The sequence below is a fragment of the Caretta caretta genome, chromosome 18 (assembly GCF_965140235.1).
Source record: "Caretta caretta isolate rCarCar2 chromosome 18, rCarCar1.hap1, whole genome shotgun sequence".
In the NCBI taxonomy this organism is placed as follows: domain Eukaryota; kingdom Metazoa; phylum Chordata; order Testudines; family Cheloniidae; genus Caretta; species Caretta caretta.
In genome coordinates, this window is record NC_134223.1 from 17,303,628 (window position 1) to 17,327,531 (window position 23,904).

Genomic DNA, 23,904 nt, shown 5'->3' on the forward strand with positions numbered 1-23,904 from the left:
GCCCTTCAAACTACTCCATCACCTGTTTACGTACATCTACACTTGTGTGCCAATTTACAGCGGAAGCTGTGTGGGCAAATACCAAGTGCACGCAATCTGGGTGAGTTGAGAATTATTCCAGTGCAAAGATAATTTGACAAATTAAAAATCTGACATCAAATTCAAACGCAATTTACAATGATTAGAAAACCAACAAATCAGTATAATTCAGTTCTGCACACAGTGCGTCAAACTGCCTGTTCCCCCCCTCCCCCCTGCCCCATCCTACCCATATCTGCTCTGAAAATTCCACCTCTTCCGTTCATTAGCTTGCTGTAAGCCATGGCACCAGCTTTGATTGCAAGAACTGATGATGCCAGTGGGTGGTACAGGAGGCACAAATAGGTCCCCCCAGCAGGGCAGAGGATGATTGCTGATTCGGTAATCAGAGCCCAGCCCCAGCATCCCCACTTTTTGCTAGTCGCAGGCAGTCTGTCAATCATTCCTCACTCTTTATTCTACCAGTCTGGGAACATGAGCAAAGGTGGCTGCAGAACAGGCAGGTTTCTAGTAACTCGCTGAGCTCTTTTTACAGAGGCTGACTAGCTTTTGGGACTGCCATGCTGCAGGCCCTAGGAGTTAATACTGCAGGCAGAGATTTTTCAAAGCTATCTTAATGGTTTTGGATGCCCAGTTCCCATTACTATTAATTGGATTGTGTCCTCCGGGGGCTTTGACAGTCTCAGCCTAAATGTACAACTCCTTCCACTCTTAAGTTTATAGGGCCTGATGTAAAGCCCTTGTCAAATAACATCCTCTGTTTGCAGAATAGGTACGCACCCAGCAGCCCAGGCTAGCCTCCCATATGCACTTCCCCCTAGCTATTAACGTGCCTAGCTCTAGCATGGAGGGGGCACCATCGCCCAGGCATGGGGGGCAATTTAGTCTCAGTGACCCATTCAGTCCTGGCCTCTGTGCTGTGACTGGCAAGTAGGGTGCAAATAGCAGTGGTGGTTTCTGTGCTATGGACGCCTTTCTGCTGGGGCCTGGGCTGAGATCCCTGCATTCATTTCAGGTGGGCTAGCAGATGGCATTACCCGCTGCTAACTGGAGGCTGGAGTGTGCTGAGATTCAGATAGTCCTTTCAGTTCTGCAGCATGCACATGACCTACTGGGCCAACCAGTGGATATTCCCCTGGGATGCAATGGTGCATTCAATAATCTAAGAAGGCAGGGACCTTCCCTGTTCCCCTCCCCCTACATAGCCGCCACTTGGGACTCCATCCACTAACTATTCATCCCTGAAGCTTTAATGTAGTGTCTTTAATGTACCTTGTAATGGAAATATGTTTGTGCTGCCTCTGTGCAATGCAGCTTCGTCACCTGTCTCTGCTCCCAGGAGGCCCAGGCGTCTAATCTCAGGAGGCCTGCAGCTGAGAGCTTGGCCATCAGAGCAGCAGGTGGGAGGGGGAAATCCTGCTTGCCTGCGCTGGGACTAGCTCTGCCAAGAGCCTTAAGATCAAAATACAAAAGGAATTGGTGGCAGAACAAGGGTCAAGTGGAAGAGGTTGGGGTGGAGGATGGGATACAGCACAGACTTCCTCTGTTATCAGGCTGTTCTGATAAGTCTCCAGGCCAAACCCCCAGGGAATCCCCAGAGCTGAATTACATTTCCATATTTTAAGCTTCTCGGTGAAGCAGATCAGACTTGTATCATTGGACTTATCTGCAGCAAACCTTCAAGCTCAACAAACTGACTGATAGCCTGCCAGCCTAATCTGGTGCCACTCAGACATGCTCTGAATTTAGCTCTCTGACTTCAGTGCAGCATAGAAAGGCAAAGCAAAGTTGGGTCTTGCTGGCAGAGTTGTAAAATAGAATGGCTGTTGGGGTGTGTGAAATTGGCACTTCGTGTTTCATTTTTTACAAAACCAGCTAGCATCTTCACAAATTTAACAAATGGAGCCTTCTCTGCATCAGCTATTATCCCCATTTCACAGGTGGGGAAACTGAGGCCCAGTGGGCAGTGGGGAAGCGGTTTTCCCAAGATGAAAAGTGACCTGGTGGCAGAGCCAGGAATACAACCCTGGTGTCCTGAGTCTCAGTCCCATGCCTTAACAACAACACTGTCCTCCCTATACTTTAGTCTCATCTTGACATGGATGGATTTGACCAGGCTGCTTCCTTCCCTTACCCTCATGTCTCATTAGAGTAGTGCAGAGCTTAGGTGCCTTGCTGTGTGTCAGTTTTTATAAGCTATTGCCAAATTAATGAGCCATCTGTTGTGGTTTTCTCCCTGTAACACGCACACTCCTCCTCCTTCTCCTTTATTGTGTTGGAAATTGCAAATACCAACAGTTAGACCCTGCTCTTCAGCCTGGCACTAAATGAGTCACTAGTTTTATGTCTGAAAAATTGTATGTGTAAGTTATGGGCAGGGTAACTGAGAGAGATTGGAAGGCCTTGTGGTTAACACACTGGACTGGGGACTAAGGAGATCAGCGTTCAATTTCCGGACTTCTTGTGTGACCTTGGTTGAGTCACTTTAATTTCTCTGTGCCTCAGGTCCCCACCTCTAACGTGAGGATGATAATCCTTCCTTTCTCGCACCTTTTGTCTGTCTCATCTGTTTAGATCACTCTCTGTGGAGCAGGGAATATCTCTTACTACAAGAATGTACAGCACCTGGCACAATGAGGCCCGGTCGTGGCTGATGCCTCTAGGCACTACTGTAGTAAAAATAAGTATGTGACTTAGATGTCCAAGTATCTGATTGTGTTCACAGATAAGGGGTGCAAAATTACACCCGCAGCTCTTTGCACCTGCAAATTGCAAGCCCGAGAACTGAGGCTGGTTTTCTAGGGTCTGACCCATAGCCAGGTTTCTGAGTGCCTTAACAGAGACTTTCTCCCCCTCTTTTAGCTCCAGGCTTCCGGCTTCCTTGGAAATGTAGAGCTGAACGTTGGTGCTGCGATTGCGTGTTACCTAGCACAGGAAGGAGCAGATATTAATTACGCCAACCACAGGGGAAAGTCTCCCCTGGATCTCATTGCAGATGGAAGGATAGTCCAGATCGTCAAGAACTTTTCCCAGAAATTCAGGTAGGCTACACAGTGTGACCACTTCCTAACCCCAAATGTATAGGTGCTAGCCATGCCAGACCCTCTTAGTCTGCTCTGCAGGGTGTGGGGTACCTTCAGCTGCTATTGACTTCTGTAGAAACTGATCTTATGTGAATGCCTTGCAGAATCGGTGTCTTCTAGGAGAACTGGCTGGTGGTCGGTCCCAGCCTTTGACATCTCTCTGATGCCAGTCTGGGGGCCTGGCCTAAGCTTAAAAGTTTTGCTGGTATAGCTACGTCACTTCCCATGTAGTTATGCTGCCAAAAGCCCTAGTGTAGACACATTTATGCTGGCAAAAAAGCCCTTGTTTGTTTCATTTGGGGAACTGGTATAAGCTAGACCAGCAAAACAGCTCTACGAGGTCTGAGCCTCTCCTGTTTGGGGGCTGCTGGCAATGTGTTTCCAGCTTCTTGCTGGGTTCCAGGATGTCCTCTGCAGCTCATAGAGAAGGATGTAGCCGACTAGCTACACTTGGATAAACTCAGCAGCATGTTAGCCTCCCAGCCTCTTACTGCAGGATGGGATGTCATTTGGCCCTGTAACAGGGCCTGGGCACCGCTTACCTGGGCTCTTTGCACAGAGGTGAATTTCACCCTATTGGTCTCTGAACATCGAATCACTGGAGCTGACCTCTATCTTGCAGTGCAGTTCTGGGATTTGTTTCACTCTTAATCTGCTAATTACAGGATCCAAGCAAAGTACAGAAGGCAGTGAACCCCAAATGCCATGTAAAGGGTGGGTTCTGGAAGCCCCTGTAGCTGGACAATGTCCATCTTTAAATTGATAAGTGAAACAGATGAGCAAATCTGTCTGATACACCCACAGGGAGAACAACATCAAAAATGGCTTGGCCTTTGGTTCCAGTTCTGCAAAACCTCATTGTTTGGGTTTTGGCACGTCAGACCTGAAACTACAGGTGGTTGTCATCAGAATTCTATTTTATTTGTAGGGCCCTACCAAATTCACGGTCTATTTTGGTCAATTTCATGGTCATAGGATTTTTAAAGTACTAAATTTCATGATTTCAGCTATTTAAATCTGAAACTTCACAGTGTTGTAACTGTAGGGGTCCTGACCCAAAAAGGAGTTTGGGGCAAGGGTGGGAGGTCGCAAGGTTGTTGGGGGGGGGGGGGGGTTGCGGTACTCTTACTTCTCCATGGCTGCTGGCGGCGGCGTTGCCTTCGGAGCTGAGTAGCTGAAGAGCAGCAGATGCTGGCCGGGAGCCCAGCTCTGAAGGCAGAGCCGCCCCCAGCAGCAGCACAGAAGGAAGGGTGGCATGGTCTGGTATTGCCACCCTTACTTCTGCACCGCTGCTGGTGGGGTGCTGGGCACCCCGCCAACAGCCGCCGCTCTCCGTGTGCCCAGCTCTAAAGGCAGCGCAGAAGTAAAGGTGGCAATATTGCAACCCCCCTAAAATATCCTTGTGACTCTCCTGCAACTCCCTTTTGGGTCAGGACCCCCAATTTGAGAAAAGCTGGTCTCCCCCATGAAATCCATATAGTACAGGGTAAAAACACACAAAAGACCAGATTTCATGGCAGGAGACCAGATTTCAGGGTCTGACACACATTTTTCGTGGTCGTGAATTTAGTAGGGTCCTACTTATTTGCATCCCCAACCTCTGGAGAGGAGCAAGGGTTCGGTAAATGTTTAGGGTTTGGGATCATTTTCGTATAATCTGTGAAGTTCCTTGGTTTTGTGATTTAGCATGTATCCACTTTCTTCCCTCTGCTCGATTAGCTTGGCTCAATGGAGAACAGGGGAAGCATGTTTGTGTGTAATAAAACCCAATAAGCGGTTAGGGAACATTTCCCCCCATGAAAATGCTTTGAATTTGGTGCATTCAAAAAGGGGGAGGGGGGAATCCTCTTCAGAGGGGGTGACTTAGCAGTATCCCAAGATGGGTAGACTCCATCAGCAACATGATTGTTCCTTCCCTGGCCCCTTCCATTCGCACACTGCTAGATACATACAGGATAACTAGGAAAGAGCATCCATGCCGTTAGTGTCTGCTAGAATGGTAGCTGGCTATTGGAGAAGCACAGAAAGAATCAGACGCCAAGGGGTTAACCGAACAATTCTGCGTCTTCTGCATGGGAACTTGAGTACGATTTAGTGGCTCATCGTGTGACAGATGCCATCTTAGACCTGTCAAGTTTAAATAATGCTGTGTGAAAAAGACAGATGGTGTTTACCAGTTCAGTAACTCCTTTGATTTACGTTACGTCCTTTGTACTCGGCAACTGCTCCAGAATGATGGAGGGGCAGATTTAATTAAGGGCAGGCTTCATCTATACCAAAACCAGCCTGTCTTTGTTTTCTGTGCCAACACAGAGCTGAGGTGGGCGGTATTGGTGGTACTTGCCTCAGGATCTTCCCCAAAGCTCAAGGGTGTCATGATCTAGGCTCCACAAAGTTGCACTGAGATTCCAGACAAGAATCCAAATCTATAGGGGGTCTATGCAGTTTGACTGTGGAGTTGAATCCAGACTTTCCCAAAGTTACGGTGAATGTTGTGGATTCAGGAGTCACACCATTGAGGTCAGGGTCCGGCTCAGAATCCAGACTCTCTGGGGTTCAGATGTAGGCACTGAGGTCAGGCCTGTCCCACGTGCTTACGAGAGCAGTGTAATCAAAGGCCTTTTCTAAATATCCCAGCTCGCTGACTTTGCACTTCTGATGGCTGTACTGGCAGGGGCCCGCTGTCCTCATCCATAAGAAGTGTTACATCCTGCACAAATATCTTTCACTCCCCCTCATGCATTTGGGCTAGATCCTCCGCTGACGTAAACAAAGGGAGCTCTGTCAAGGTCAATGGAGCTTCATAGACTTGCGCCGGCTGTGGATCTGGCCCGTTGTCTGGCTCTGAAGCATTTCCCCATACCCGTCCCTGCCGTGATAAGGCCATTGGGGAGAGCTGCTGAGCTGCCTTCTGTGTGCGGGGTGTTGCTCCAGCCAGCGAGGACGCTAATTCTATGTGGTGGTTGCAGGGATGAGCAGATTTCTTCAGACGGCTCTGTGGTGACCTACCGCCTGCACAGAGTGCACACCACCCCCAACACAATGACCAACCTCAGCGTGGCCAGCATGGCGGCCCCTTCCGAATGCCTGGTTTGTTCTGAGCTGGCTTTGCTCATTCACTTCATCCCATGCCAGCACAGCATCGTGTGTGAAGGTAGGTCGCTCCCGTTGGTTCCTTTGCCAGTGCTCACTCCACCTCCCCATTCTGCTTGTCTGGGGAGCATCTTGGGATGGGACTGTTGGGTGCTCACCAGAGCAACCCCAGGGCAATTCCTGCAATGGCCTTTTAGATGCGACACCCTAGGGTCTGGTCATGGAAGCTCCCACTGTGCTGCTGGATTGGGACCCATTGCAGCTGCCCTGGATGGTTTAGAAGGAAGTGGCGGACGGTCCAGTTCCAGCCAGCAATGTTTTCTCCAGCAAAACCACTTCCAAGGGATTCCCCCACCTTCACCCCTACCCCCTCTGGCTGTCGTCTTCTGTTTCCCTTTGAATCGTATTAACAGATCAGCAAGTCTGTTATCTCAGCCGGGTCCCTCCGTCTGGCCGCAGACTTTGGTTAGGAACAAGTGAGAGAGCCCCATCTGTTCGTGTCAGAATACGGGACCATTTTGCAGCTGCTCTGCAGGGATTTGAGTCTGGGGGGTAGGGGCAGGGTTTATAATGGCCATTGTGGTAACGCAGCTGCTCAAGTGTTGGGCTGTTGCATGTGTAACTCTAGGGAAGGGGCAGCTGAAGCGTGGACCAGCATGTAGCTGAAGCGTAGGACCAGCATGTAACTCAGGGAGAAGTCAGCGTTCTCAGCTCCATGCAGGCAAAGACAGTCTCTTACAGTCCAGGTGATTCTTGGATGGTTTAAAAATGTGATGTCCTTGTGTATCCTCTTTGCTTTTGGGCTCATTCAAGCACCACTGGGGTTAGCTGAAATCTCTCTTCTTCTCCCGCTCCCGGTAGAATGCTCCAGGAGGATGAAGAAGTGCATCAAATGTCAAGTGACAATAACCAAAAAACTCAAGCAAGGTAGGTTTGCTCTTGTTGTCCACGGCTTTGAATAGAAAAGGCCCCGCTGAATGTTTGTTTAGGCTACAGCCCGACAGATGACTGCTTGATCTCGGTGAAATTAGCTTGGGGAAGACATTCTCAGTCTGTCTTGCAGCGCTCTCACAGTAATCACCCCACAGCTAGTCTCAGCAGAGAAGCCACGGGTGAACTGTCTTTCCTCTTTAGAGGCAGTTGTTACAGGCCAGCACAGGGGCCCCGTTGGCAGGGCAGTGTGTGTTTGCCTTGCCACAGCCTGTGCTGTGAATCGATAGCAGACATCTGTCTCCAGGTCCGTCCGTCCAGCTCTTTGCACCAGAAGTGACTTCATGGTGGAAATTTGTGATCCAGGAAAGCTTGTAACATGCAAGAGCCTAGCTTTGCCCTTGTGCTTTAAAGGCATTTTAACCTAAGTCCACTTATGGGAGCCAAGTAAGCGGGGTTGCGGTTAGTCCCAGGGCAGTTAGGTTTGACTGCTTTGATGGAATTCCTCTCCTACCTTAGCCTGGATTGCCGCAGTTTTATACAGAGAGTGCCTTTCATTCCCAGAATTCAATCTCCTGCACAGGGAATAATACTGTAATGAAGGCTGCATGCTGGTTCCATGCCATGGGGCAGCAGACTCCTGCTAGCCATGGTGTTCACCCATGTCGCCTGCTGCAGCACTGGCAAACAGGACATGTGGGAGTGGATGTTTCTGCACCCCTCTGGCAGAGGTCACTGAAGACAAACATGCTGCTGCTCACTTGGGTGGCACCAGGCTGTGATCTTGCAAATGGGCCTGATGCCAGCTGGTTGCCTCAACAGAAGTATAGAGGAGCCAAGAATCTGTCACATGATATAGATGTACAGAGCTGGCCAGGGCAGAAATCCTCCCTAGGAGCATCCATAGGCAGGAGTGCCCTGTTGTTGCTGCATTCTTCAGCCATATAGAATACAGGAAAATATAATGGCTCTGCCCTCCCGAGTTGGAATCTCTGCGAAGATTCCAGTCCATTGCAGCAGTCAGGCTTTTGAGCATATCAGCAGGATGTCAGCCGGCTTGGGCCACACCATCGTCACCATTTATCCCTAACTTCATCCTAAAAATTCCTTACAAACTGAACTGATGTGGTCACTTCACCCACCACTGGAATGCAACCGCCTCTGGGGTGAATCAGGGCATCTGTTTAAAAGCACACAGCAACATGACCTAGTTGTTTAGGAACAGAATGTGAATAGTATTATCTCTAGCTGAAAGCAGATGGAATTTATTTACCCCAGCTGGAATTTGCCTAGTACACGGAGCTCTTTCATCTCATCTGAATTAGAACCAAGTATCTCTACAAGTTCTGCTCTGTTGAACTTTGCACATAAGGAGAATTAAATCACCCTCTTGAATTCTGTGGCTTGTGTTGTGCAGGAGATCACAATGCTCTCTACCAACTTTCACAGCTCTGAATCTATAGCCTGAAAAGCTAGAGCAGAGAGCTGACACAGTACTGCAGACAGGAATTTAAACTCAGCGTAGCGAGGGCATGCAGTGCCATAACACGTCGCAGACCAGTTACTGAGGAGCAGCGTGCCCAGCTCTTTGCTAGCATTGCACTTTTCTCTACTTCCAGGTAGTGGCAGCTGCTTCTGGAATGATGTGGGAGGATGTGCATCTCAGACTACAATTTATATGCCCCTTAACAATTCCGCACAAGCCAAAGGAGAGAGAAGCACTGGCCACCCTTTCACAAAATACTTACCTCTTACTTCTCAAACTGTCTAGACAGGGAGTGCATTGGAAGGTGCTTGCGGAGGAAATAGGCAGAGTCCCCAGCCACTAACTTGCTTCCTGTTCCCCACAGACAGCACAGAGGTGGAGTGCAGCCCCAGCGCCGAGTCCACTGACCAGCGGAAGCTGATGGAGGAGCTGCAGAGCCGCTACCGCCAGATGGAGGAGCGCATCACCTGCCCGATCTGCATCGACAACCAGATCAAACTGGTCTTCCAGTGCGGACATGGCTCCTGCCTTGAGTGCAGCGAGGCCCTGACTGTCTGCCCCATCTGCAGGCAGGCTATCCGGGACAGGATTCAGATCTTCGTCTGAGGATCTGCGCCCTCCCCTCCCGCTCCTACCTTCCTTCTCCCTTTGTGCATCCATTTAGTTGAGAATCATGACCCATCCACTGTGTTTGTCTGACTGTGAAGCCATCCTGAAAGGGGGAACGTAAATCACAAGAGTCAGTCGTGGGGGAAACGCTCTCCCCATAATGAGAGCGAGCCACCAAGCTTGTGGGGAACCAGCCCTCCCGCCCTGTGCTCCTCTCCCAGCATGGATGGCGCCAGGCGGAATGCTGACCGGATGCCACCGTGCTTTATGCTGACGACTGGAGGGGCTACGAAATCAGCGCCTGGAAAGAGTGCTTTCATGTGCAGACATTTCAAAGGCTGTCCCGCTCTTGTCTAGTTCTCTGCAGCGTCTGATTTGCAGCCTTACGCAGCTCTGGCAGGACAGGCTGCGGCCCAGTCCTTCTCATTCCCCGGCAGGCTGTGGCAAAGCAATACTTTCGCACTTCACACAAGGCGCTATCCAGTGGGATCAGGCACTGCCCCGGCTCTCCCGCAGGGTTGTCAGTTGTGGGGGACGCTAGTTAGACAATGTGTTCTCAGAACCAAGCCTTTGGGGCATGACAAGGTACTTGGATTTGGGCAGGTGGGAGGAGTCTGGAACTGACATGTTCCCAGAGAGAGAGAGAGAGCGTGTGCCTTAGAGATAAAGTAGTGAACATTTACTGAAGAAATCATTGTTGCAGCACGTATTTTTGACCTCTAAGTGACATTCTTCTGCCAGCAATCTACCTTTTTTTTGCAGCCATAATTCCAGAGACTCTTGAGCTTTTTACCCATAATGCCAAAGGCAGGTGTCAAATATTCCAACCAAAATGTAAAAATATAAAATAAAATACGACTAAGGCAGAGGAGAGGAAATTTGTTTTTCTCTTTCTGTTTGGCAGAAAAATTTATTAAAATAGGACCCTTATATTCCATAGAACATTAATAGGATTGTGTGAACAATAGTGTAAATCCTGGGGTCAGCTCGATTCCAACTGCATCATGTTTTCCAACCAGTTGATTTGGGAAGAAGCACCATCCTGTGAACTCTCACCCGTACCTGTGACAAGGTTCTCAGGGTGTCTCCCTGAGGAGCTCCCCTGTGTGTGTTGTATGTAGCTTTGTTCTATGCAGTTATGCTGCAGACCAGTATAATCTTTTCTTATACCTAGAAAGCAGTGCATAAAATCAACTGGAACACAGCGTTTCTTTCTTAAATTCGTTCATTACCAAAGGGGTGGCAAAGGATTCAAATTAGTTTTGAATCCTTGTGCGTGTGTAGTGGTTACAGGAATACATATTGCCTAGTAGTAACGCCATAGTGTTCCAGGAAATTCTTATGTCACAGTCCCCACTTGGTACGGATAATATCTCAGAATGCTTTCTCAGTCGAGTTTATTACAATGTCTGTGCTCTTTCCCAGGCAAAGGTACAATCTTGGGTCACATTTAACCCCCAAATGTAGATTATTTGTAAAAATAAGCTTTGACAAAACTAAGACATAGGTTTCAAGAACTATATTTTATTCCCAAGAAAACAGATTTTCTAATAAACAAACACTCCCCTCTTTGTGTTTGCTGCGTCGTTCTAAGTGAAAACGACTATGAATGTCCATCTTCTATTACCCTTTCTCATAGGAAGTGGTACCAGAGACTACCAGTGCCTGCCGATGATGAGAGGTACAGCCGGTTTCAGCAGTGTAACTGAGCATGCTCAGTGCAAGCCAAGCAGAAAATCTGGGCGGGGCCCGTGGTCCCCATGTCCCCCACCCCACCCCCATGCGTTGCCTCTGAGTGGTACTTGATGCCTCAAGTAATCCCATTCAGTGCAATGGGGCTGTTTATGAAGTAAGTTGCTACTCACCGTAAGAGTGATAGAATATGGCCAAATGGGACTCCTCTGTAAAGAAAAGTGACATTGACGAGCCTTGTTTTTATTGTCCAAGCTTGGACAAATGCCGAAAGCAAATAATCCACATGTAACAGCATGAAGTACATTTACAGTTGGATTTTCATAAGGACTTCCTGTTGGCCTGACTCTGCTCCCACTGAATGCAGTGGGAGTTCTGCTGTGGAGTTCAGTGGGAATGGTTAGCCCAGTGCTAAGATCATCTGAAAACTCCACCATGGACTTTCCAAAATTCTTTAATAATCTAAGGTGTGATTAAGATGGGTCAGAACATTTTTCATTTAAAAATAATAATAATAATAATAATAATAATAATAATAATCTGATTTCTTTGAACCTGACGCTGTCCCTATCAGGGCCTGATCCAAAGCCAATTAAAGCCAAGAGGAATTTTTCCATTAATTTTAGTGGATTTTGAATCAGGCCCTAAATCAGAATGCTGGTCCCAAATCAGTCTGAAGAGTTAGGGGAAAAATAACATCAAGAGTGCTAGGCATCTCCTTTGTAATTAAAATAAGCTTTACAGTCCTCAAAGTACAATACTGTCAGAGTCTATCCAATCAGTGACCGCTGCTCTTACTGCTCTCTGCTGTAAATTAATGATTTTACAGGCTGTACTTAAATCCAATATGGTACTAAGCATTAAAAGGACATTTTCAAAAGTATGCCTCTGCTGCAGCAACCACCAATGCATTTGACAAAAGGAAAAACAAACCAATGCACTCTCCTGTATGTCAGACGTCTGTTTGTGCTGCTTGGGGGACTGCATATCGTGCAGCTTCTGTCACACTCATCTTGAAGACTCTGATGCTGGACTTTGTCAGCGTACACAGAAAAGGATGCATCGGATCTCTGACTTCTTGGCTTTTTTAAAAAAAAGTTCTTTGTGCCCGAGGTGAAGGTATCTTGGATCACTGCTGGGCCTGTGAAAATAGGGAGCTGTCTGTAGTGAGAATACAGAGTCTTCAACCTTCAAGGTGCATAGCTGCTGCAGAGAAAATGTCTTTCCATTTTGCAGCAAATAAAATTTTTTTTCCTGTTTTCCCTCTTTTAATTTTTTATTTGTTTCTCCAACTTTAATGGTTTCTCAATGAAAATTTCCTTCCAGGCTCTTCAGATCTTGTGCATAGATCAAGACCCTTTGTGTTGCCAGAGTGGAGGTGGAATTTGGTATGGTCTGTGCTTTAGAGCTATGGGTATCTTTTTATAGGTGGATTCCAGGGAGCAATAAAATTAATTTCCTGCCATTGGTTTAGTCTTCAATAAGAAATCTGAGCAGAGATTTTTACCATTTTCCAGTCTCTTATATTTGGTAGGCTTATACTGAAAGTTTGAACCAGACTGCAGTCAGTACAATTTTCACTCATTCCCCTCTTTCGGCGGTGCTTTAAGATAGGAAGATCTTCTAAGTGGCTTTTCAGAGGGGTTTGAGGAAATCAGTTTATCCAGCCTTTCCTGCCATTTAGGAAAAATAATCAAGTTATTCACAGTTGGCCAGAAATCAAGATTGTTTTTCCATTAGGAAGACCTAAGACTGATTATCAAAGGCCAGGGTTTGACTTGGAAAAGGCAGATTCCCTAAGCGACGTTTGATGGCAGAGGAAGGATTCAGATAGACAAGAGGGTTTGGACCTAGCAATCTAAGCACAGGACTGAAACCAAAGAATCCTTGGGTCTTCTATTCCTAACTCTGATGATGATTCTTTCCAGGACCTTTGGCAAGTCCCTTAACCTCTCTGCCTCCATTTCTCCATCTCTAAAATGCATGATTGGGTTGTGAGAATTGATTAAGGTTTATAAAGCACTCCAGAAGATTGGAAGCGCTACATAAAAGGTATGTGTTCTCAATTCCTGACTACCTGATAGAACCTCTGTCCTCCCCCTGCAGCATGAACATCATTGCATTGGCCCATTAATACCAGACCCCCATCGGTTCACCTGGATGGGGTTGGTAGACAATACTTTTCATATTCAGCTCCGCTGGCAAGCAGGGGGTTAATTCCCCAGCGCAAACTTCTGTTTCTGAAATACTGTTCCAGGCTGCGTGTCAAATGCAGGTTTGCTTTCTGGAATTACTGTCCTGGCTTTTTTATCAGCTCTGAGTCTGAGCTGTCCACCCCCAGAATCCATTTCCTGAGCACACGACCCATTTTAAAGGCCATCGTGCATGTCTGTGGAGCTCCTTGCCATAGCTTGGCGGTTGCAGTGGTGAGATGGTTGACGAGCGTGTGCAGAAGTGTATGGAAGAGCCAGGACTCTAGTGCACTGAGGCAGATACCGCCCTGCCTAAAAGAGCATCAAATGGTTTCTGCTGAAGTGGGGATGGCTCCTTCGACCTCTGCACCTTGGCATCGGCCAGCGACATCCGTGGTGGGCTCTGTGTCTGTGGAACAGTGCAGCTGTTGAATCCCTGCCCTGCGGCAATGCAAGTTGTCATTCTGATGAGAAGTAGGGACAGGGGACATTCTGCATGTGAGGCTCCTTCAGAACATGGAGAAGAAGTAACCATTGGAGCTGGAGGATTGAGGCATTTCTGGGAGGAAAGAGACCGAGATGGACTAGGTAAGGGCTATGGTCTCTCTGCCCCCTTGCCAGGGCTGAACTGAGGGCTTCTGAGGCCCCAGGTAGCTAGGGGGGAGAGGGAATCCAGCACTGATTTGCCTCCGTTGGTGACCCTGCTGACTCGGGGAGACTTGTTGCTGGGTAGGCTAGGTTACCTGGCTGGCCTGGTCATCCGGCTGCCTGCAAGGCTATTTTCTTGCTAGGGGTCCAAGACAGCCCCAGGACAGAGACAGTGGGGGCTGAATCTCTAATGTATGACAAGAGGACTCCTCCCGCTAGGCAGAGATGGGCCAAGAAGTGATGGTGAGATTGGGCTCGGCATTCAGTTTAGCTAGAGATTACCAGGGGGCAGGTCCAAGGCTGAACCCAAGGGTGGGGTCAGGGGCTCAAGAGCACCCAAATCAATCACCCGAGACTTCTGACAACTTGAGCCATGTCTGAAGAAGTTGTTAAGACAGCCAGACCTTTCCAATTAGGGTGGAACTAGGGTAGGGAATTGGAATTCCACTCCACTCCACACACACTCACTCACTCTAAATTCAGTTGGGTTTGATGGGAGGAGCCAGTTTAGGCCCAGAGTGGTATATTCCACTTTGCTGCTGATCATGTAAGTGGTAACAAACCGAGAAGGGTCAATTAAATCGCTTTAGCCAGTGAGCCAGCACCCATTTAAACACAAAAAAACACACAGTGGCCTTTTATTCAGTCAAAGGCTACAGATCCTGATGAACTCTGTGTTAGATACAGTTTATTACCATCTATCTGCCTCAAGACAAGACCTGCAGGCACTCCGATGAACGGGTTAAGGGGTTGCCTGCTTGTTCTCTGAGGCCTCTGCATTTGCCTGTCTTCCCTTGAAATGCTGTTTCGTACCTTCCAGCAATGGCAGCAAAGATTAGATCCCAGACTGGGATCTTTAAGGTATAAGACTTAAAATAAGAGACAGCAGCTGAGACAGATTAATGCTATAGCCTAATGAGATTTATATATAATCCCCTTTAACCAACATTTCAGGTCAGGTTTCCAGTCTCTTCCAGAAAACTAATGTCTTTTGTTGCATTACAGCGGCCCTACTGATTCAAATTTATTCCCACATTTAGAGCTTGGAAAAGCAAGCTCTTACCAAAGCTTAAACCCAGTACCAAAGCTCCCATGGATGTTCTGTCTATATTGGAATTTAAATTATGTTGTAGAAGCCTTTGATCCTGTAGCAATGTTGCAGTGAAATCAACAGTTCTCCTCACATGCGTAGTTACGAATATGCTTGACTTAAGTACTTACATGGCCCCCATCATGGTAGTATCTGAGCATCTCATGATCTTTTCGTCCTCAGTGGGGAAATGCTAGTATCCCCTTTTTAAAGACGAGGAACTAAGGCACAGAGAGACTAAACAACAAGCCCAAGGTCACACAGGGTTTGTGGCAGAACACGGAACTGAACCAAGAGCTCCTGAGTTGCCATCCTTCCTCTTAACCATTGGCAGGATCACCTCCTAAAGGAATCCACGTTTCCCTGCAGTAATTGCCACCCAAATAGGATGGCTCTGAAATCGTGAGCATGAAAATGATTATAAACAAGAATGAAACGGACTTCTTTGATATTTTTTAATTTCATTTGCCCAAGTTGAGATAAACACACGCTGTAGACTAACCGCATGAAGAGGGGAAATAACGGAATTTTTAAAATGGACCATTGTAATGCTCTTAAGGTGTTTTTCTCTACCACAGCTAAAGGAGCATGTTGGCTTACAAAATCCAGGCAAAGATTGTCAGACATGACTAGTGGTTTTGCGTGCCTTGGTTGCCGGATGCTCAGTCTCAGACATCTTTTTCAGACAGTGCAGAGTACTCTGCCTCTGAGAGCTGGGCCCTCTTAAGGTGTCCCAAGTTGGACACCCAAAAATGGCTAGTCACTTGAAAATCTTGGCTGCAATTTATAAGTTGACACTGGTTTCGCATGTTGATTTCTTCCAACTAATCGCTGAATGAGGCGCGGGCCTCCCTTCATTGTCAGTTTGGCTTAGTGGGAGGAAGAGCTGGTCCGTCTTCTCTCCTTGGTTTTTAGGAATCTTTGTTAAGGTTTATGATGGGTAAGGTTGCCAACTGTCTAATCACACAACCCAGACACCCTTGCCCTCCCCCGCTTCTCTGAGGCCCCACCCTCCTCCCTCCGTTGCTCACTCTCCCCCAGCCTCACTCACTTTCACCGGGCTGGGGCTTGGGGTGCAGGAGGGCGTGTGGGGCCCAGGGGCTCAGTGTGTGGGAGGGGGCTACAGGCTGAGCCTGGGGCAGGGGGTGGGGTTCGGGAGGGGATGTGGGGCCCAGGAGTTCAGAGTGTGGGAGGGGGCTCTGGGTTGAGCCTGCAGCAGGGGGTTGTGGTGCAGGAGGGGGTGCAGGGTACAATCTCTGGGAGGGAGTTTGGGTGGGGGGGCTCAGGACTGGGGCAAGGGATTGGGGTGTGGTAGGGGGTGTGGGCTCTGGGAGGGAGTTTGGGTGCAGGAGGGGGCTCTGGGCTGGTGTAGAGGGCTAGAGTGCAGGAGAGGGTGCGGGGTGCAGGCTCCCAGCCTGCCCTGGCCCCACGCTGCTCCAAGCAGCTGGCATGTCCCTGAAGCCCCTGGGTGGGGGGCAGGAGGCTCCATGTGCCGCCCCCACCCGCAAGCACCACCCCTGCAGCTCCCATTGGCCACAATTCCCGGCCAATGGGAGCCATGGAGTCGGGGCATGGGCAGCGCACGGAGACTCCTGGGACCGTCCCAGGGGCCGCAGGGACATGCCAGACACTTCCGGCAGTGGTGTGGGGCCAGGCCGGGTAGGGAGCCTGCCTTAGCTGTTCTGCGCCGCTGGACTTTCAGCACCTAAAATCTCCCAGTTTGGCTTCAGTAGCCTCCAGGAGATAGGGCCTGATTCTGGGAGACTCCTGGGGAAACCTGGGGGGTTGGCAACCCTAGTGATGGAGTGTATCAAAAAAAAGAGTTGAATTAGGCCAGGAGGGCCCAATCAGTCAATTAAGCTGCAAAGGGGGGAGATTTAGGCTGTGTGGAAGGCACTAATTAGAAGAAGGCTCACCTGTGAGGGGACAGGAAGTGTTTCTATAAAGCCAGGAGGCTGGAGACCGTGCGAGGGGCATGGCAGGGAGGAAACCTGCAGTCTCTGTCCCTGAGGAAAGGGAGAAGGAAGGGGAGGTAGGAACCCCTGAGAAAAGGGGATAGGAAGGAACCCAAAGCCCTGGCTGGGATGATTTAACTGGGAATTGGTCCTGCTTTGAGCAGGGGGTTGGACTAGATGACCTTCTGGGGTCCCTTCCAACCCTTATATTCTATGATTCTATGATCTCGTAGGCCTGAGGGAGAAGGGGCTGACTAGGAAGGCTGGGAAAAGAAGCATGGTAGGAAGCAGTCCCCAGGGAAGAGAGCAGTAAGGGTGGTGCAGTCCCAGGCCTTAACTGCTCACAATGGGGCCCTGGACTGGAACCCAGAGTAGACAGTGGGCCTCGGTTCCCCTGCCATCCCCTGCAGAGTGGCATTGCTTGGGGCAGTGAATGGGGCAGCTGCCTGACTCCCTGCTGGAGTGATGTAGTCAGGGCAGTGGGCTGAGGATTGCCCAACTCTGCTGGTGCTGAGAGACTTTGAGAGTCCTGCCCGCCTCCACTCCCGCCCAGCCCAAAGGGGAAATCAAGGTGTGACCTGGCTGGAGGGCCCAAGTCATGAAGCAGCTGTACTGCGACTCCGTGAGCTGGGGGGGAGCTGCAATGGTGGAAGAGAAGAAAGGGGGCGCTGAACCAGGTGGAACTAATCCCTGGAAGCGCCAGAAGGGGGCACCACTGAGCGGTGAGTAGAGTACCCAGTGACAAAACCACAGAAGAGTCCTCAGAACAACCCCTGTCATTGCTCTAGCCCCCGCAACTCTCACTTTGAGGGTAAGTGCCTCAAGAAATCCTGCAGGAGGAAAGTGGCTGAGTTAGTATTTTTGTGCGTGCTCTTCTATTTTTCCTGGCAAATCCTATTCTCATCCAGCTGGGAGCCTGGTATTTGAATTGGCAACTGATTTTGTTTGCAGTTTTTGTGCAGCTGGTCTTGCACGGAAAGTCATTTCTGCAAACCTGCCTCCATTCTGGGCAGCAAGAGGACACAATCTCATTCCGATTCCTCCTGCCTCTTCTAAGGCCTTGTAGACTCAGAGGATTTGCCCCCATTTCAGTGTTGCTGCCCCAGGGCAAACACCTAATGCAGACAAGCAATAATGTTAATTTAAAGGCAGTGGAGGTGCTTCGCAGTGGTCATGGTGTTGTCAAAGAGCCTGTAAGAAATTCCAGTTTTATAGAATGGAAAAACTCTCTGCATGGTCAAGAGATTCCTGCCCTGGAAACACCATTAAAACCTGCAGGAGCATGTGTTAAATAGGGTTGGCTTTATTATATTGATACTTGGAATACCTGATCCTTGGGGCTTGTCTAGAGTAGACTAGGAGAATTCACACCAGCGTGACTACAATTACATCGGTGCGATTCCCTGACATAGACCCCAAGCACCAGTATAAAGCAGGACTGGATGGAATCTCTCTAAACGAGAACAGCCACCTGTGCCTTTGCATTGACCTAGCTCCTGGGCTAACAGCTGGTTCACAAATGTCTGTAAGAGCTCTGTAAATGGCTTTCATTATTTCCAGTGGAGTACAAAGCCTGCTTTATTTCTCAGCCTTTCCCCCTGCCCCGCTCATCAGAAGATGCTGATATCGTGACAGGCAGACATTCTTTAAGCTTTCCTCTGAGAGTGCCCTTCTGGGAATCTCCCCACCACACACAGCCCTCCCTTTGCTCTTAATATGTGAATTTAGTGCTGGTGGGGGGAAAAAGCAGCCCTGGAAGCCTCTCAAGGGCCAGATCCAAAGCTCATTGAAGTTGGTTAATGGGAGGCTTTCCATTGGCCTCATTGTGCTTTGCTCCGACCCTTCGTCCATCAGAGGTACGGTATCCCTGATTGCCAAGCACTTTGTGCCTGCAAAATCAGACCCAGAACACCAGTGTGAATGAAGCAGATACATTTCACTTTTCAGTTGGGGAAAGGGTTGCAAGGTAGTCTCATGCTGTAACCACTGGATCCCATTTCCCCTGATACAACGAGGACACCTGTCCAGTAAAAACTGAAATTAAGAAACACCAAACTCATTCCAGGCTCTGAGCCAGGCATAAGAGGGCAAATGATTCTTGGTGACTAGCATGATGTGTGGAATCAGTCATCCTTAAACAGGGAGCATTTGTTAAAGAAAATGGCCTCATCACACAAACAGGTCCACCACAGAGCTTGAGTTCCAATTTTGTCTCTCTTGTTTACCAGAGACAACACCCTATCTAGAAGTCTGTATGTGGTACACAGACACTTAGTGGCTGACTAATATACAAGAAGTAAATATGATACACAGTTATTACGATGACCCTATCCAGTGACCAGAAGTTGAAAGTCACTACCTAGCCTATTATTGTATCCCCTTAGCCAGATGGCTTAACTGTCCATTGCTTTTATGCTCTGAACAAATGGATGAAATTGTTGAGTAGCTCTTTTGAGGGCAGCTGTTTCATTTTGTTTTTTCTTCTCCATCTGCATTTCCGACTTCTCAGCGGTTATGAGCAATGTTTGTTCTTCTGCCTTTTCAGAATCTTCCACTATCTGGGGAAGAATGTTGTTTCTTTTTATTCTGGTGCAAATTGTCCTACAGTACTCCTCCCTCCCTTCCCCCCGAAAAGAAACAACCCAAGAAAATCCTAGCAATTTGTTGCTGACTGGGATTTTAATGCCTGTTGTCTGTTTGTTTGTATTTTACTTTCCCATTGAGATCTTTGGGCTTTCAACAGCATTTCCTCCCAGCATCGAAGATTCCTTGACTGTTTAGAGGTGTCGGGCATTTTCCTTTGTCCCGTCCCTCCCCTTCCCTCCCCTCCTGCCCCATTCCTATCCCAAATGTGGCAGCGTGTCATTGGGCCAGCATTTCCAAAGTGCTCAATAGCCAGCCATCCCCCTGGGAAATCTGGCCCATTCTCCCTATTTTACAGATGAGCAAAGCTGAGGCCCAGTGAGGTGAAATGACTTGCCCCAAATCACGCAGAGGCAGAACTCAGAACAAAACCCAGGTCTCCTTTATTACCAGGTCTGTGCTCACTGGACCATACTGCTTCCCTCAGTGTGAATGTAACACTGGATTGATACACGGGTAGAATTACAGGTCAAGTACTAATGTAGCTGGCCAAAGTACAGCAGCAATAATATCTGCTACAGGGTGAGTCTGGTGAGCAGTTTTCTGCCCCCTTTTCAACACTGTCCCCTCATGCATTGGTGAATGTTGCTGCGTCCTCTCAGTCCCATAGTGCCGGTCGCTGACCGACCACTGAGCTTCTGGTGTGGCTGAAGCCCTCGTAGGGCCAGGCTATGGTGGATGCTTCTGAGCTGCTGCTCCAAATCCACCCTTTAGCAAAATATTCCATCTCCTTTGCCTGCTAGAGGAAGACCTTGTTTTCAGCTCATGTTCTAAACGGCAGATCTCTCTCTCTTTTGTTTTCCCCTCTAGAAATAACTGTAAGGCTTAAGCAAAAGCTGATGACAAGGAGTAATGTGCTATTGAGAGAGATGAAGCTCTGGGGTGGCAGATATTCTTTGTCTCAGGTTGGACTGTGATGTTTCCCAATGCTGCAGCAGATTAATAATCCTTTATACTGCATAGTCCGTTTACAAGGCAGAAGTTTTTCCTGCCTTTGCCACAGGCAGCAGTGAAGTAGCCAGGCAGGAATGCCTCCAGGGCTACCCAAATGTAAGGGTAGCTTTTGCTCTGCGAACCAAGAGCTCCACTGAGAGTCAACAACCGTTTTCAGATGGGCCATCAAGCAGCCAACGCATGGAAAATACCGTTCAGCTGCCACCACCCTGGGCTGGATTTGAACTGGTGTCCTGGAGGTGAAAGGTCGCTGCCAATGCCCTGAGACATCGAAGGTGACATGAATGGAGGATGAAGACGGACCTATCCTCTGACTTCTAAGGTGGGCCTTCCAGAACAGAGCTGAGGACCGGCGGAGGGGTGACATGAAGGAAGTGTGCCCTGCCACTGCACATGGTCTACTTGTTCTGTAGAGACATAAAAGGAGTTCCAGGCTCCTGATCTGTCACATGGCACTGTTTAGTTTAGGGTGAAATTCACACCTGTGCAGAGGGCCAGTAGTGCTTATAGGTCCCCACCATTATCAGGTTCCCACTGTGTGAGGTGCTGTGCGTACATGAGACCATTCTTAAGCCCTCTGTTGTTGGAACAGGAGTGGTGCATAACCCTTGTGCTAGCCTGTTGCACAGGGGTGAATTCTACCCTTAAAAGTTTGACCCGTGTAGCAAAGCCAGATCTGTGTGGAAACTGTCCAGAGGGAGGCCATGCTATGGTGATGTAACCATTCTAAATGAAGGGAAGAGGGAAATGCAAACAATAATCCATGTGAATGCAAATGTTTATTTTATGAGCTAAAAGCTGGACTTGGGAATGCAGCCACTTACTGTGCATTATACACGGAACAACCACGCAATGCTCCAAGCCAAATACACCAGCAGCTGGGGATGAAAAAAATAGAGCAAATATAGAAACCTTGCTCCTTTAACGAAGGAAATGCAAAAGTAACCCAATTCTTGACATTTTGGGGTCTCTAAGTGATAATTTTAGTTCTTTGGAACAGGTCAGTCTCTTAGGGTATGTCAAAGCCACTTGGAGGCAGCTTTCCCCCATGTGATATTTACCACACAAAGTGTCTTAGGAAATGCATCCCTGATTGTTGGGGAGAACCAGCCTCCTCAAATCAGATCCAGGTCTCAGTCAGCACTGCTAACTGCTGGGAAGAGAACACTGTGTAGTTAGCAGATACATTTAAGTTGGTTATATCCCCGCATCATCCCATATGGCTTCCCTCAACTGTAACATGTTCCACTTCAGTTACAACTGTGTGCGAAGACGCAAGCCAGTGTTGCTAGGAATATTTTCTGTCCAAATGTAGCTGGACTGTCGATTCTGGCATATAATCCAAGCCAAATATCCAGACAGGAGAATTTAAAATCTATATTGGATAGAGCGTTGGATTCATAGCAGCACTCTGCACTTGTCTAATCCCTTTCATCTCAGGATTTCAAAGCACCTGACGAAGCTAGGAAAGTATTTTCATCTCTGCTCTGCAAGTGGGGGTGCAAAATCAGAGGGGCTAAGTGTCTTATCCGAGGTGTTGCAGGGAGCCTTTGGAAGAGCTGGGAATGAAACTCGGGAGTCTTGAAGTCTGCACTGCCCCCCAGAAGGGAATCTTGAGAGCTGGGCAGCAGGATGTGAGAGCAAAGCGCGAGTGGCAGGCTGTGGGGAAGGTACGAGTCCATTGAGGGCTGCATGTGAGAAGCCATTGAGACAGATACACCTTTACTAAGAACTACCACTTTCCGAAGTCCACTAAAGGACCCAGATGTGACGGTGACTTTCTCCGGGATACTAGGTGCTCACTCGGTTAAGATTATGTATCCCTTACAGCTCTGTGAGCATCCAAATAAAACCTGTGAATAGCCCAGCATCAGAACTTTCCTCAGCTGACCCTTCAGGCCCTGCTCTCACTGCCAAAGTAGCTGAGGTTTGTCTTGGCCAGGTTGTTGAGCTGATTTTTCTAAGCAAGTATTTGGTTTAAAAAGTTCTAAAGGATCCTGCAGCCAGCAGCTGGTTGGAATTGCACACAGGGAGGCGAGTTCCTGTGCTGATGGTCGCAGCGCCTACCCACACAGTGAGAAAGGAGAGACGCCTGCTTTCCAAGAACCACTCTGGTTTGAAGATCTTGGTCGCCCACTTCCCATCCAGGAGAACCATTTCCTTCCCTTTCCCCTTCAGAGAGGAGTGTGTGACACTAAACACCCCTGAGCTCCTGTAACTTCTCAGCAGCCAGTTTCCCAGTGACCCGCTTGGGGTCAGACTGGGCGGGGCTAAAAAGTAACAAGATTTCTGCTCATATCCAGAATGTGTCAGATGGTCTCTGTCAACTCAGGTCAAAGGCCTTCGCTGTATTAAACTTCAGTAGCCTCTTGAATAACCGATATAGTGCAGCAATTGGAGCCTCCAGCAGGCTCCTTTATCAGCTGATTCATAGTCCATTCAGAAGAGAAGTGGGTCCAGAATCAGAACCCTCCATCCAAACTTTGCTATTGTTTGGAATCTGAACCCAATCCATATTTTGCAGATAACCCTATAATTTTCTAGAGCAGGCCAAAGCAAGCCTCCAACTCTTCCAGACGTGGCGGGTGTTTGGGTTCTGAATTCAGCTTTTGCAGACTTATACCTATGTGGTCTTGGAACTCAGCCTGGGACTCAGAAGACTGGGGTTCAAGTCCCAGCTGTGCCACAGACTGTGACCTTTGGCATGTCAGAGAGGTTAGTCTCTTTGTGCCTCAGTGTCCCATCAGTAAAATGGGGATGCTGACGCTGCCCGCGCTCACCAGGGTGTGGAGGATAAATACAATAGAGTGTGAGGTACTCAGTATTCCGGTGGTGGGAGCCGCAGATGTACCTGTACAGATGAATATCAAGTTGAGACACTTCTTGCATTGTTGGTGCTTACTGGCCTGACAAAGGGCTGACACGCTGGGCCGTGGTGGTGGCACGCATACGCTAGTGAAGTGAACGTCCCTCCGGCCGTGTTCGCTAGCGGGGTTTTTCATTTGCGTCAGTACTTCTCGGCTGTAGCACAGACAGGACCAGAGGGGTGTAGTTCCCAGCACGGGTAGACGCACCTGGACGAGCTCTGCTCAAGCTGTAGTGCGAGTGGCTGTTGCCGCACGGGTGGTGGCTTGGGCTAGCCCACCGCCCGAGGCGTGTATTCAGGCAGCCACGCTGCTGCTGCTCGCATTGCTCGCTTGACCAGGGATCACAGCCCATGCGGGGAACTGCCCCTCCCAGCTGCTTTGTAGAAATACCCTCGCTGGACAAGCACCACGAGTCCGAGCCCACAGACCAAGTGCCCATTGCAGTTCTAGCTCTTCCTTGCCTTCAAGGCTTTGCCCCGGCTAGGTCTCTGCTCTCACTGCCTGCTCGTCTTCCTCCTCCTTCAATTCTAACCGCCCTTTCCTACCCTACCTTCTCCCGTGCTGCCCCCTGCACTGGCTACTTCCTCCCTATGCGCCATGCAATCTGACCCCCCACCCACCCT

The 23,904-nt window shown here is 48.8% G+C and overlaps 2 protein-coding genes across 8 annotated transcripts in view; both read left to right on the plus strand.

Annotated features, from left to right (window-relative positions):
- The window catches only part of MIB2 (MIB E3 ubiquitin protein ligase 2), a 108,181-nt gene extending 95,990 nt beyond the window's left edge, over nt 1-12,191 (plus strand). For 4 of the 6 annotated variants that reach the window (XM_048825203.2, XM_075121210.1, XM_075121208.1 and 1 more), the window contains 4 exons: nt 2,902-3,080; nt 6,092-6,276; nt 7,029-7,142; nt 8,996-12,191. In XM_048825203.2, coding sequence (XP_048681160.1) covers nt 2,902-3,080; nt 6,092-6,276; nt 7,029-7,142; nt 8,996-9,237 — 720 coding nt within the window. In that variant the 3' untranslated portion in view covers nt 9,238-12,191. The remainder of the gene's footprint in view (nt 1-2,901; nt 3,081-6,091; nt 6,277-7,028; nt 7,143-8,995) is intronic. The other 2 variants (XM_048825204.2, XM_075121211.1) reach the window with 1 other exon arrangement.
- MMP23B (matrix metallopeptidase 23B) overlaps nt 7,099-23,904 on the plus strand; it is a 42,530-nt gene continuing 25,724 nt past the window's right edge. Inside the window, exon 1 of one of the 2 annotated variants that reach the window (XM_048825209.2) lies at nt 7,099-7,142. The gene's annotated coding sequence lies outside the window, so the exon portion shown is untranslated. Of the gene's footprint in view, nt 7,143-13,035; nt 13,713-23,904 lie in introns of those variants that run through there. The other variant, XM_048825210.2, reaches the window with a different exon arrangement.